The sequence below is a fragment of the Nelusetta ayraudi genome, unplaced genomic scaffold (assembly GCF_046127955.1).
Source record: "Nelusetta ayraudi isolate G7.1 ecotype Tasmania unplaced genomic scaffold, CSIRO-AGI_Nayr_v1 ptg000006l, whole genome shotgun sequence".
Lineage (NCBI taxonomy): Eukaryota > Metazoa > Chordata > Actinopteri > Tetraodontiformes > Monacanthidae > Nelusetta > Nelusetta ayraudi.
In genome coordinates, this window is record NW_027466056.1 from 7,190,285 (window position 1) to 7,203,895 (window position 13,611).

Here is a 13,611-nt window from a genome sequence, read left to right on the forward strand (position 1 = left end):
CCATTTGAAGTTTGAAGATATTATTGCTGCCAGGATCGAGAATGGGCAGGATAAGTGTTATAAAATTGAACGCACATTTTAAATGAAGTATAGTTGTTTCTGCTTTTTAAAGGTGTCAACTCAACTCTGCAGAGAAGCCGCTCATTTACTAGTAACATTTTTGCTCGGTCAATCGAGGAATCAATATGACGTGTGTTGTTAATGCTGCTCCCTTTATTTAGCGACTTCAAACTCAAATTTTGAACCCCTAAACAAGCTTCAAAAACTCACCAAATTTGGCAGATAGTCTAAGACTGGTGAACAATTTGATAAATTAACCCCCCCTAGCCATCGTTATGACTTTATTCTCATTGACATTTGGTGGCAGGGCTGTACAGAACTGCCACAAACAGAACATTCAACCACATCTATAGACATTTGTGGTTTTCACGTTGTATTATAAACAGTATTACATATTACACACACAGACACAAAATTTGAGACAAACATGATTTATCGGTATTATTATTACATGGTTAATAAGTGGCGGTGGAGGGCAAAGTCCCATCCAATATTGCTTGCAGGACTTGCCCTACCCTCCGCAAAAGCTTTCTAACATTTCTAGCATAAAAATCAAAATGTATATTTTCGAAGAAAACCATGAATTGAAATGACCCGCATTCCAAAAGGGAAGTACTATCTACTCGCTACTTAATTGCGCTTGTAGTTCTTCTGCTATCCCAAATTTATTTTCAAATACCAAACTAGAGCTACATGACAACTAAGAATGTCGACCTAAGTCAACATTTCTTGACTAATATGTATATATACATTTTTTATTTATTTATTTATTTATTTATTTTTAATTAAAAAATAAAATAAAAAAAATTGGGGGGCTGCAATTGGAATTGCGAAAGTAGTGTCGGGAAATCAACGCAACTGGCAACCTTCGCGTAGAGCAGGTGGCGTTGCCGCAAGGACGAACGGTCATTTCATCTCTCCGAAGCGTTCGTGGTGGACGTGATACCTAAAGTCTCTGAAATACGCGTGCCTGGTAAGTTCAAATAACAGTGTTTCAAGTTTATTGAGAATACATATATGTTTTTCCTTACAGCCACGGTCAGTATATTTTCTTTAAACGCCACGTATTGAACCACATTTACAATCAACCACCGCCCCAAAGTTCGCCGTGACTCCATTTTGGATTTGGCCTTCACCTTCAGGACTTTGACACCGTTTCGAATATATATGTATATATTTTTTGCACTGTCATTTAATGACAATAACTACTCCATAACTGTTACGTTAACGTTTAATGGTGTGCTTTGGCGGAATAGTTCCCCCCCCCCCGTCAAATTACCGTAGTTTTAAGAATTGCGGTATAATTAAAAAAATAAAAAGTTGTTGTTTTTTTTTAAATAAAAGTTCGACGAAGTTGCAATCCCATATGCGAGTCAAGAGTAACTTTTTCTTATTGAAATAGCAGTTTTCGCGCATTTTTGAACCTCCGCTGCTAGCTGAGGCAAACACGAGGGCGGAAGTTAGCTCCAGCCAGCCCCAGACCACATGGCGCTGGAAGAAATGAGCGCACCTGGTTTGAAACTGGCACCCCTTTGGGTAAACGGTCGTATGTTGGCGTAGAATAAATAATAGTAATTGTCAAGTACTATTTCATGTCGACCGGCTTCGTCTTTCCGTGCTGTCGAGAACAGCTCTCTAATAGAACACGGCTGTCAAAGATACATTCACTCGGAACTTAATTCAAAGGTGTTGTCACGAATGTTTTTCTTCCCCCAGGTCTGGATAACATGGATGATTGGATAGAGGAGGTAAGTCGCGGATTTCTCCCTCGTATTGCGTTATTGTGGATTTTAACGTGCTTCCAATGGATTTATTTTTTGCAGGGGACAACTGCCGAGGCCCATGTACCGAGCAGCTACTCACCACCTGAAGGTGTCTGTTATAAGTCTGGGATATTTCCCCCCCTGCCACATTTATATATGCAAGTCATTGGTTATTGGGTATATGTAACCGGTTCTATGTGTCCTGAAATCCCTCAGCAGGTGGCAGAGGGAGGGGCAGAGGAAGAGGATTCAAGTCCATGGCCTCGTCAGGTAACGTCCTTAAATCAAGTTTTGTATGTATGTAGTAGTGTTGTCACGATACTGGATTTCACACTTTAATACGATATTTTGAAAAATATTGATATTCAATACTATTTTTGATACTAGCAACCAGAGATTTTAGTGCAAAAAATGTTTTTGATTTAAAGAAAAATAAGAAACTTCTTTCCTGAGGTAGAGCACTTTTTCAAGTAATTATTTTCACAGTAACAGTATGTGTTAAGTTTTTTTCCCGCTCATTTTTATGCACCTATTTAAAGGTTTAAGATAGTCAGACATTCAAAACAAAAGGCCTTTCAAAGCAAGTGAAAAAAAACTGCTGTCATGTCGACGTTTTACTGCAGGTTCAATCTTCTCAGCTTCAAGTTCTCTCTGATGCTAATAGAGAAATATATAAGAGAAAGAAACGTGTTTTCTTACGTTCTTTTTATTTTCTTTTTCCCTTTGAATCAGTCCTTTAAATAACTATGATCTTAAATTAGTCATCTTAGAATGAAACCTTATATCTCAGGAATACTCATCAAAGTAAAATTGTTCTCTTCACCAAAATCTTTGGTTTCTATTCAGATATTAACCAATGCAGCCGTCCTAAGGCCAGCCTACTCAAACTATATATCCGGTAATGTAATATCAGAGCCAGTTCTCTGGTCATATCTACACCATGGATGTATAAAGGGAAAGGGAAAGGGAAAATCATTTCCGTATCCTGCTCTGTGGAGCAGATATGGAACCTACCGTTGATTAACTTTAGCGACCGCTCGCTAAAAGTACAAAACGTTATGTGTGTATATGTATATATTATAACTCTATGCAACACATGCTTCAAGTACTGTTACCAACCTCTTTGAATTGTTTATACAGGTCCGGGTGTCTGTCTTGGAGGTGCTTTTACAAATTTGTCGTGCTCGCTACTTTTGTCGGCACAGTTCTGTCGCATCATAGCATGCACATCGACTTTCGGCTTTCCTGGTTCATCCCACTCAAATCCAAAGAACCTCCAAAACAGCACTGCGGCTGTTTTGTTTATTCAGCAATACTGGTGTCGAAGGTCCTGCAAATGCGATCTAGAGGCAGCTTACACGCACGCGTACAATTGTGAGCGAAATACAGCCAGCAGTGTTTGTGTGAGCGAGTCTCTCCCTCTATGAGGCAGGAGGGGAGGGGCTGCTGCATGCTGTCTTACTCCCCAGGCCCAGCGCTCTGAGCAAGTGTCAGCCCCTCCCCTCCTGCCTTACAGGGAGGGGAGGCGGCAGCGCACGTCTAAACCATGGAGGCAGGTCGAGTATCAATACTATGGAAAAGTCAGATTGAATCGATATTTTTGACAACACTAGTATGTAGTAATCATTTTTTATATATTCATACATTTCAGAATATACATCGTTTTACGTCGCTCATTTAAAACCAAAAGTATACATTTTGACATTTTGTCATTTTATTTTGTAGGCTCTCATAATAAAGACCATTTCAAGAATTTGCATTGTCATCGACTAATTTTCCATCTTGGCCCTTTTAGACGGGGAGTCGTGGAATTCTCCAGAGATGGAGGATTGTGGCTTCAGAGGGCGAGGAGCCAGGGGTGAGTTGGGAATGTGGGATATTTCTCCTTGTCGTGACCGTAGGAAGTGGAGCCTCCATCCCATTGTAGCCCTTGGCCCTGACACTACTGCACTTTCACCATTTGCCATGGTTTTTTGTGTGTGCGTGCTTTTTCTAGGATCCAGCAGAGGATTTGGCAGATCAGACTCGTCGAAATCCAATGGTAATTAAAAGATGTAGATGTATGTACGTTGCAAAGTGATGTCCGTATTGTATGAGTTGATCTCCAATCAAATGTTTTTGATTTCCAGGAAGTGAAAATGGAGAAAGTGAATTTGGTATGTGGGGATTTTCTCCTTTTTGCTTCTTTTTTTTTTCAACTCACAAATTTGAAATTGACAGTGAAACTTTCTTTGCTCCTGAATCACAACCAGGGTTCAGAGGTGGAAGTCGGGACGGCAGAAGAGGAGGTGGTTGCTTCAGAAAAAGATCATTATTAAGATTATTTCTTTATCCTAAATAAAATACTGACAGAATCTTGTCATAAAATGCAGACTAAAAACTTTCACATGTCATGTTTTGCTCTTTATGGTGTGTTGAAGGTGGTGATCGCGGTGGAAGAGGGCCGCCTCTTCCACCGCGGAGGTGATTTGGAGCAATCATTCATCATGTCTGTTTAGTCGTGTTTCATGTTGTAAAAGACACGTCTTGGTTTGTTTTTAGGCTTCTGTGGGAAGGATGAAGATTTCTTTTCACGTCAGTAGAAGTTTGTCATTTACCTTGATTCTGGGTGACTATTTACATATAAAATAAAAAATATATGCATTTGCATGTCCATTTCTCGCTCCTGCAGGGAATGATAAAGAGACAACGGAGACAAATGATGGTGATCGTAAGTCCAAAAGCTGCTGTTCTTCACTGCAATCCAAGCTCCTCTTCTCTTGCTGCACACACACACACACACACACACACACACACACACACACACACACACACACACACACACACACGTAATGTTTTTGCCGTGCAGGGCCGAGAGTGACTTACATCCCACCGACACTCCCTGACGACGAAGACTCGGTCTTTGCCCACTACGCCTCGGGCATTAACTTTGACAAGTACGACAACATCACGGTCGACGTCAAAGGGAACAACCCACCGCCGGCCATTATGGTAACGAGGCTTTCAGAATTTTCCATTATTCTTGAGCCGCGCATTTTTAAAAGCGCCAAAACGCTTTCTCATCCCTCTCAGACGTTTGAGGAGACGACACTGTGCGAGTCTCTCAGGAACGCCATCAGCAAGTCGGGCTACGTGAAGCCGACCCCCGTGCAGAAACACGGCATGCCGATCGTCTCGGCCGGCAGAGACCTCATGGCCTGCGCCCAGACGGGATCGGGCAAAACGGTGAGAGCGGGCAGTCCGCCGCTAAACCTGTTGCCGTCTGACCCTGACGAGCCTCTCGCTTTCGCAGGCCGCCTTCCTGCTCCCCATCCTGCAGCAGCTGATGGCAGACGGCGCTGCCGCCAGTTCCTTCAGCGAGTTGCAGGAGCCCGAAGCCCTCATCGTCGCGCCAACAAGGGAGCTTATCAATCAGATCTACCTGGAGGCCAGGAAGTTCTCGTTTGGGTACGCTCGCCTGTGGAACCCTCACTGTTCCTGCTAAGACTGCATGATGCGCAACAAAACATCCATCATAACATTTCTGTCACGATGCACAAAATTAGATGTAAACCATATCAAATGACATGAAATTACAATTATTGAGCGTAATGTAGACACAAAATCATGAGCAAAGCACTTTTTTCTCCCATTAAGTCAAGAGCAGCATCAACATTTAACTCGTACTAAAAGAAGCCTTTGTTAATCCCACATTGGGGAAATTTGCATAGTTACAGCAACAATGCAGTAGAAAAGAATGGAGATTATATTGATTTAAAATAAATAAAATAAAGATATTTGTAGGTGTGCAAATGATATCCTTGAAATAAAAAAAATAGTTTCTCAGAAATCAAACATTGCAGCGTAAGTACCTGAAGTAGAACTGTTTGAAAATCTTTAGTAAAATAAGTTGCGCAAGCTTGGTACCGTCTCAAGTGTCGAGCTACTGTCAGCCTCACAAATGCACCCAAGTATCAGCTAGTAGGTCATTCAAAGCAAAGTTTTAACAAAAAATGTTTTTTGGAAACAAACCCAATTCACTTGATTGTTCACCAAATATGTAATATATCAAACGCAAATGAAGTTGTGTAGCCGCCAAGATGTTAAACAGGAGGAGTCCAGACAGTCTGAAACCCGGGGGGGGGGATTCAACCTGGCGGCTCACTGCCCCAGCTGGGAACCTCGGTGTCACCCGCAAACATTTTGCAGGACCTGCGTGCGCCCGGTGGTGGTTTACGGCGGCGTGAGCACGGGCTACCAAATGAGGGAGCTGTCGAGGGGTTGCAACGTGCTGTGTGGCTCTCCGGGGAGGCTGCTGGACATGATTGGACGAGGAAAGGTATGTGACCCCTCCCCCGCCACCCGCAATAAGAGTTTGAGTGTGTATCTAAAGCAGCGGTCGGCAACCCGCAGCTCTTCTGTGCCTCGGCAGTGGCTCCCTTTAGAGTTTGGGTGGAGAAAAAATAACAACTAATCCCATGGAAATACATTTTAGCCATTTTTATTGCCCTTATCTGCATGTACACGGACAGCTGGAAAGTACTTTCGCCAGGCCTTATGGTGGCGCTGTGGTTTTACTCCCTGCAGGCAGATGAAGATGAAGACCTGGACCCTTGTGTATTTACAGAAGTAGCAGCTTGCTAACATAGCCCTGCCAAGACGGCAAAGAATGCACTCAAAAGAATGATGTGGATAGACGACAAAGTTGCACTTCTTCTTTGAGTTACTTACTATCTCTGCCATCTTTGCGTCGTATCCACAAAGGTCTTTGCGCGAATGATATGCAGGGCCAAAAAAAAGCCCGGACTTGGATCATCAGATATTGGAACGTTGGTGCAAACATCATTCACCGGACGTTTCATTTCCAACGGAAGGCTTTGGGTTTTTTTTTTTGTTGCTGACAAATAACATGCGCATTGACTTTCTCCCCGAACTCCCGCCAAGAAAGAGACAGTTGCTAAAATCCCCACAACCTCGGGTCTCCGTCACCCTCTTAAAGGGGCAGTAACGCCCTGCAGCTCCAGGTGAATGTTATTTGATGGCAGATGGGGAAAGATGGCTATTTTGATCATGAGGGTTGCCGACCACTGGTTTATACATAAAGCATAAAGGCAAAATAAATAAATAAATATATATTATATGCAGTGTTTTTATTTTAAAAGTCAAAGGGTTTTATGGCTCCCAGTGTGTTCTTTTCTGGGGGAAAACGGGTCAGAATGGCTCTTATGGTTGCCGACCCCTGATCTAAGGCTAAACACTGCTCCTGCTCCAGGTGGGGCTGAGTAAGGTGCGCTACTTTGTGCTGGACGAGGCCGACCGCATGCTGGATATGGGTTTCGAGCCGGACATGCGCCGCATCGTGGCCTCCCCCGGGATGCCGCCCAAAGAGCATCGGCAGACACTGATGTTCAGCGCCACCTACCCTGATGACATCCAGCGGTCTGCAGCCACACCCGTCTCAGCATTCGTTCCTGTAAAATAACTTGGAACCAAGTGAAATGGGCTGTTTTTTCATTGGATCCCCCCTCCCCCCTCTTCAGATTAGCACTGGACTTTCTCAGGCCTGACTACCTGTTCCTGGCCGTGGGCGTGGTGGGCGGAGCCTGCAGCGACGTGGAGCAGACGTTTGTGCAAGTCACCAAGTTCTCCAAGAGGGAACAGCTTTTGGATCTCCTCAGGTCCACTGGTAACTATCACAGTTTGTCCAGTGTGAACACAAGAACTGATACCGGATGCTGACTGAAGTTTTCTATCCTTCTCGAACGTGTTGCACACTTGGGAAATACCATTTAAACGTGCAGTGTGTAAAATTTGGCTTTATTTGTGGTTTTTATATTGGAAAAAGCTTAACAATGGACCTTCAATAAATGCAGTCACCAAGCAATTGCTGTTCCATCGCAGCTCACTTTGCTCTAGCTTTGTCACATCTTTTAGCTTTTTAGCGCTAATGAAGAAGAAAAACATCAATTTTTCTCTGTCTGGCTGCAGGGACTGAGCGCACCATGGTGTTCGTGGAGACCAAACGGCAAGCTGACTTCATCGCCACGTTCTTGTGTCAGGAGAAAGTCCCCACAACGAGCATCCATGGGTTAGTGTTGGGTCCATTCGTTGAGAAAAGCGCCAATGTATTTTGTACAGTAATTTTTACACAAGCTGCGTTTCCGTTGCCCCTAGAATTTCGCGAAACCTAAACATCGCAGTAAAAAACTAGTAATGGAAACACCTAAACTTGGAAAACCCTCTCAATATGGCTAAAAGGTTTTGACGCTCTCATGAGGTGGTTTTTCAGATGTACCATTATAGATGTGTATCGCACTATTGGCTGTGTCTCGATTCAGGGTCTGCACCCTTCGAAGCATGCATTTGAAATGACGTTACGTCATAGCACTGCGTGAAGCCTTGTCCCAATTCCCGAAAATCCAAAGGACGCTCCAAATCCAAGGCCACACCGCTACTATCCTTCGCGTACTTCTGTATCCCATGATGCTTTGCATGCTGCTGCAAAGCATCGTGGGATCCTGGGAAGTCAGCTGAAATTAGTGGCATGTATTGGCAAAGACACTGCGTGTAAATTTCACATAAAGTATCCAGTTTTTAACGTAGGGTTTTTAGTTATTTGAACATCCAACGCCATCATTAGATGGCGAACCAATGGTTAGCTTGATGCTATGAAAACGTCACTTCCGGGGTTGGCCAGCAGGAGGGGAACGGCGATGACGCAACCAGGAAATACGCCGAAGACAAGACCTGCCGTGTGGTTCCCGGGGAGGCGGGTTTGGGTTCGTCCTTATCGTCTGGGTCCTTGGAGAACGCTTCTTTCAAATGGAGGACACTCCGTTCGAAGGATGCAGACCCTGAATTGAGACACAGCCTTTGTCATGGAAACACTTTTTTTTTCTCGCATATCCATGTCAGCAGACGTGACGTATGGGGTCATGTGACCAGTTCACTTCAAGTGAAAATAAATTGACGAGGATTACGGCTTATCCGTTTCACACCATTCAATGGAAACACCTGCAAATCGCAATTGTACTTCGTCGAAATTTAGACATATCCCTTTTATTTTGTGAAAAACTGTCATGGAAACGCAGCTCCAGACAGTAACTGCTTTTTATCGTCCCCGTCCCCTCCTGCTGGCAGCGACCGGGAGCAGCGGGAGCGGGAGAACGCCCTGGCCGACTTCCGCTCGGGCAAGTGCCCCGTCCTAGTGGCCACCTCGGTGGCGGCGCGGGGCCTGGACATCCCGGACGTGCAGCACGTGGTGAACTTTGACCTGCCGAACAACATCGACGATTACGTCCACCGCATCGGGAGAACCGGCCGCTGTGGCAACACGGGCCGGGCCGTGTCCTTCTTCGACCCTGACACCGACTCTCAGCTGGCCCAGCCCCTGGTCTCCATTCTTGCCAAGGTCAGAGGTCAATCAGTCCCAGGATGTTTCTCATTGCTCCTAAAAATGATATTGAAGGAAGGCTGGGATGGTAGGTTGGCCAATAGAAAACACAGATATTTGCTCCAAACGGGTCACTTCCACAGCATGTAGATTTACTTCAAGGTTGAGTGTGTAACATTTGGAGGTTTTGAAGAAGAAACAGTGATAGCAAGTGGTTATGTTTTAGATTGCAGCGTCTTTCACTCTCTGCCCTCGTCCTGTGCTTGCCAGGGAGCTACAGGAGCCTGCACACACATACCTGCATACCCCGTCCACCTTGTTCTTCTTTGAGGATGTTTAACCCTCCATTGTTTGTGTGCGGCAGGCCCAACAGGAAGTGCCCTCGTGGTTGGAGGATTCCGCTCTCGGCAGTGGCGGTTCTGGCTTCGCGCAGCAGAGAAATAGTTTTGCTCCTTCAAATCCCAGAAAGGTGACCACCCACATAGTTACTTTCATTTTTCACTGTCGGTTACCAACACGTGGTTGTTCTGTCTTTAATGTGTCAGCGTATCCTCCCCACCAGGGCTCTTCCCTTCAAGACAACTGCGGGCCGAGCCAGCCAGCTTCTCAGGCTGCAGACGACGACGACGACAACTGGGAGTGAAGACGAGAAAAGCACCAGTCACAACACAATTGTGCTTTATTTCAATTTTTTTTTTTTTTTTTATTTGTTTAGTTTGACATTTTATCACCTTAGTTTTAATACAGTGGCTTGATTTGGCATGTTTAAGGTGACTGTGTGGGAATGTTGCTTTTTTTGAAATGGTTTTGTAGTGTTTTTGAAGTGTTGTGTTGAAGTTTATTTTTCTTTTAATTTAAACACTGCTTTCAAAATTTAAAGTAAAGAAAGAGGTTAAAAATAAATACCACCCTGTTAACAAAACAAATAAATTTGTTGAAGCAAAACCTAAATGTATTGTGTGTAAAGAAAAACATACCTACTAATAGTTTGATAATATTGAGGGTAAAAGTACACACAAAGTATATTTTTATTGCTGACTTAACAGTAACTACTTGCACAAACTAACTTCAAACTAAAACGCAATTTCCTTTGCTCTTGGGAAAGTATTATCGCAGAGTTTAGATATTAACGAATTATTCTGACGTTGTCCTCCCACAAAACACTTAATTCCGTCCACTTCGGTTCAGCTCCGCTCTGATTGGTCAACGAGCTTAACGTCGTCAAACTTGAATTCCGGCAGGGGAGGCTTTGACCGGAAGTAGCTGATGACAGCTCTGGAGTGGTCGAGACGAATCTGATTCCGAACGACCGAACCGAGCAGCATGAAAGGGACGGCGAGAATGAAGGTGAGGTCGGCTCAGAAGCAGCCAAGCTAAAGTTGACTTCCTGTTGTGCGCAAAGCGTCGTAGCTGCTAGTGGCTCGTTTGAAAGTGACACGGTCGATGTGTTTGGCGTGAAGTTTTCCGCTGACAAACCTCGTATTCAAACGGGTGGGCTGGGACTGTGCAGTAACATGATTGGTTCACAGAGCTGTATCCGGAAACACAAGCAAAATCACTCCACCGCAGTCCTACTTGTACGTCATCATCATCATCATAATTATTAATTCAAAGTAATACATGACAAGACTTTGCAAGTGCGTAGTAAGGTTTCTTTCTTAAAACGCCAGTCCGGGATTTCTAGCATGTTTGCGTTAAAGGCTGAAATTGATTCTAAAGAGGTGAATGAATGGACGGTGCAGCAACTAGTTCAGGAGAGAAAAAGTCAAAAAGTCGCAGAGAGGCTGAAGGTAGGGATTTGCTGCTTGTCCGACACGCTGTACCAAAAATAAATTCGCTGGGGGGAAAAGAAAAAGGAAAAAATAGGCTTTTTACGGGTTTATTAAAGAACAAGAACAACTTATGGAACGTGCTCAAAAAATAATTCACAGCGGTCATCAAAAAATACGGCGTCCCGTGCGGTCACCCTCTCTCCCTCGTAGCCAGCCCACGCCTGTGCCCAGGTGATTATATTAATCAGGTGTCACCGCCCATATCCCTGACCTACTTACTGTGATCGCGAAAAATAAACCAAAACAATGACAAAACACAACCAAAACCAACACAAAATAGAAACACAAAATGACTGTTTACAACTTACAAGAATGAACTCATTCATGGCTCCAACAGACGGTTTGCTCCTTATTCATTGCACTTGTGTTTTTCGCTACAGTTTGGTGTCCGTGAGAGTTGAGAGACCCGCAAAAACGGTGACATTTTGGTTGTTGTCCAGCAGGTGGCGACCTCCGGGAGTTTGACAGGAAAAGGCAAAGTTCCTCAGTCAGCTCGAAGACGGTGAGTGGGCCATCCATAACACATTTCAAAAGAAAAATATAAATACACAATTAATATTTATTTATTGTATTATTTTATTTGTTTAGAAAAATTCCAAATCCAGGACTCTCACCCTGCCCTGACCCATCCGTCTCTCTGTACTCGACTGAATCAGAAGACCAGGTAAATATTTGCACTTTGTCACACCCAAGTGTATATTGATGACATCCTCAGCCACATGGATCGACTTTGTGTCCCAAATAGTTGATATTTTGGACGTGACAGGACAGGTGTGGGCCAACCTTTTGGCTGTTGGGGCCACATTGGGTGTCTAAAATTTGACAGAAAAAAAAGAGATCATAGGATATGTAGAAAACATGTTTCTTTAATGTCAATTGAAAATGAACAAAAGCAAAAATACAAAAAAAAAAAATCTCTTTGATGTCCTCTTTGTTGAAGTGACTTTTTAAACACTGAAAATTAAACAAATGAAATTCATCTTTTTTCTAATACTAACAGTTACTGCTCTCTGAAAGTAATTTAGAGTTATGCTATTCTTAAGGATATCATCGTCATCATCATGAAAATGCTAGAACGCAGGGAAACTAAAACATTCATCAGGTTTATTCATTTAGTTTCAAGTTCAGCGGGCCGGATTAAAAAGGCTGCATATGGCCCCAAGGCCGTAGTTTGCCCCTGCCTGTATGTACTGTACATAGAAGGTTCTCATATGCTATGCAAGTAAAATGTGGCGACGAGTTCGGGACCAAAAAATAAAAAAGTGGGTCGGGACTTGCGGCTTGTCCGACACGCTGAATCCAAAAATAATTTCGCTGAGATAAAAAAAAATGTTTTAAGGTTTCTTAAAGTAATAAAATAACTTATGGAACGTGCGCTCACCCTCTCTCCTTCACTCCACACCTGTGCACAGGTAACTAAATAATCCCTGGTGACCTACTTCCTGTGATCGCAAAAAAACCCAAAACAAAAATAATAGCGCAATATAACAACCAAAACTAACCCAACATAAACACCAAATTACCATTTACAACTTATTAGAAAAAAGAAATCCTCATTTATGGCTCAACATCCTTTTTGAATCTTTTTTCAGTCATATTTGCTGCTATTTAAGTCTGTGGCGTTGTTGTCTGTGCTGCTGCTACTGTAACAAAGCGACTTCTTAGGATTAATAAAGTATTATTCTATTCATGCTAAAAGAAGGGATTTTTTTCCGCCTCCTCCTCCTCAGGTTGCTTCTCTTCACGTGGGTCTGGACCGGTGTGCCGCCTTGATCAACGACATCCTTCAGTCCGAGACGTCAGGTCAGATCTGTTCAGTTTCATCTCGGCCATAAACAACAGAGAGTTATTTGTTCAAAGACTCACAATTGAATTTCGTAATTTTCGCCTCATGATATTTCTTGCCATCGTGATGCAGAAGCTCGGTATTCAGTGCTTGGCAGCTTTGTGAGAATACTGAGATTAATTTCAAAAACAATGAGAAATGACTAACTTGTGTCTCCTGGAACTGTGTTGCGTCACAGACTTCCCAGGCCCTCACACAGCATTGAAGGGTCGCACAACAGTCAGGGGTCCAGGAGTCAAACACCTGGGAAACACTCCGGGAAAGACTGTCAAGAAGGCAGCAACGCAGACCGGTGGGTGTACGTTTGCATCAACCTTTGTTTGCAGCTGTGTTCGGCTTCGGATGGATTTTACACATACAATATACCTCTTCATGTCCTCTTAGACATATTGCCTGTCTATTTTTCACAGTCCCAAAAATCCATAACAAAATAGTTCACGTGATTCAAGTACAAAGCCCCATCCGACTGGAACAATTTACCATCCACTTTAAAGTTAATCACCTCTTTTTTGCCTGTAGAGCCCATTTATTTTCCCACGTAGGAACAAGCTGTTCTTGTTTTTAATATAATGTCTTGCTTTTTTCATCATTTCATTGACTTTATTTTCCTAAAACCGCAGTTGCGTTCTGTTGCCCCTGATGTTTAATTGTAATGCATATTTGCATTGCTATGTGTGCATATATGATTGGCATGTGTGCATATGTGTCTGTAAAAGTATTATTTTGAGAGTCTGTGAC

The 13,611-nt window shown here is 43.4% G+C and overlaps 1 protein-coding gene across 4 annotated transcripts in view; it reads left to right on the top strand.

The window, feature by feature from the left end:
* ddx4 (DEAD (Asp-Glu-Ala-Asp) box polypeptide 4) overlaps positions 1 to 13,611 on the top strand; it is a 74,371-nt gene that overhangs the window by 56,938 nt on the left and 3,822 nt on the right. Inside the window, exons 2-14 of one of the 4 annotated variants that reach the window (XM_076017532.1) lie at positions 4,363 to 4,397; positions 4,495 to 4,533; positions 4,672 to 4,814; positions 4,896 to 5,048; positions 5,116 to 5,270; positions 6,012 to 6,141; positions 7,075 to 7,241; positions 7,343 to 7,488; positions 7,791 to 7,890; positions 8,943 to 9,213; positions 9,560 to 9,664; positions 9,758 to 10,542; positions 11,468 to 11,529. In XM_076017532.1, the coding sequence (XP_075873647.1) occupies positions 4,812 to 4,814; positions 4,896 to 5,048; positions 5,116 to 5,270; positions 6,012 to 6,141; positions 7,075 to 7,241; positions 7,343 to 7,488; positions 7,791 to 7,890; positions 8,943 to 9,213; positions 9,560 to 9,664; positions 9,758 to 9,838 (1,311 nt within the window). In that variant the 5' untranslated portion in view covers positions 4,363 to 4,397; positions 4,495 to 4,533; positions 4,672 to 4,811 and the 3' untranslated portion in view covers positions 9,839 to 10,542; positions 11,468 to 11,529. Of the gene's footprint in view, positions 1 to 4,362; positions 4,398 to 4,494; positions 4,534 to 4,671; positions 4,815 to 4,895; positions 5,049 to 5,115; positions 5,271 to 6,011; positions 6,142 to 7,074; positions 7,242 to 7,342; positions 7,489 to 7,790; positions 7,891 to 8,942; positions 9,214 to 9,559; positions 9,665 to 9,757; positions 10,543 to 10,865; positions 10,986 to 11,467; positions 11,530 to 11,615; positions 11,692 to 12,757; positions 12,831 to 13,051; positions 13,166 to 13,611 lie in introns of those variants that run through there. The other 3 variants (XM_076017530.1, XM_076017531.1, XM_076017529.1) reach the window with 3 other exon arrangements.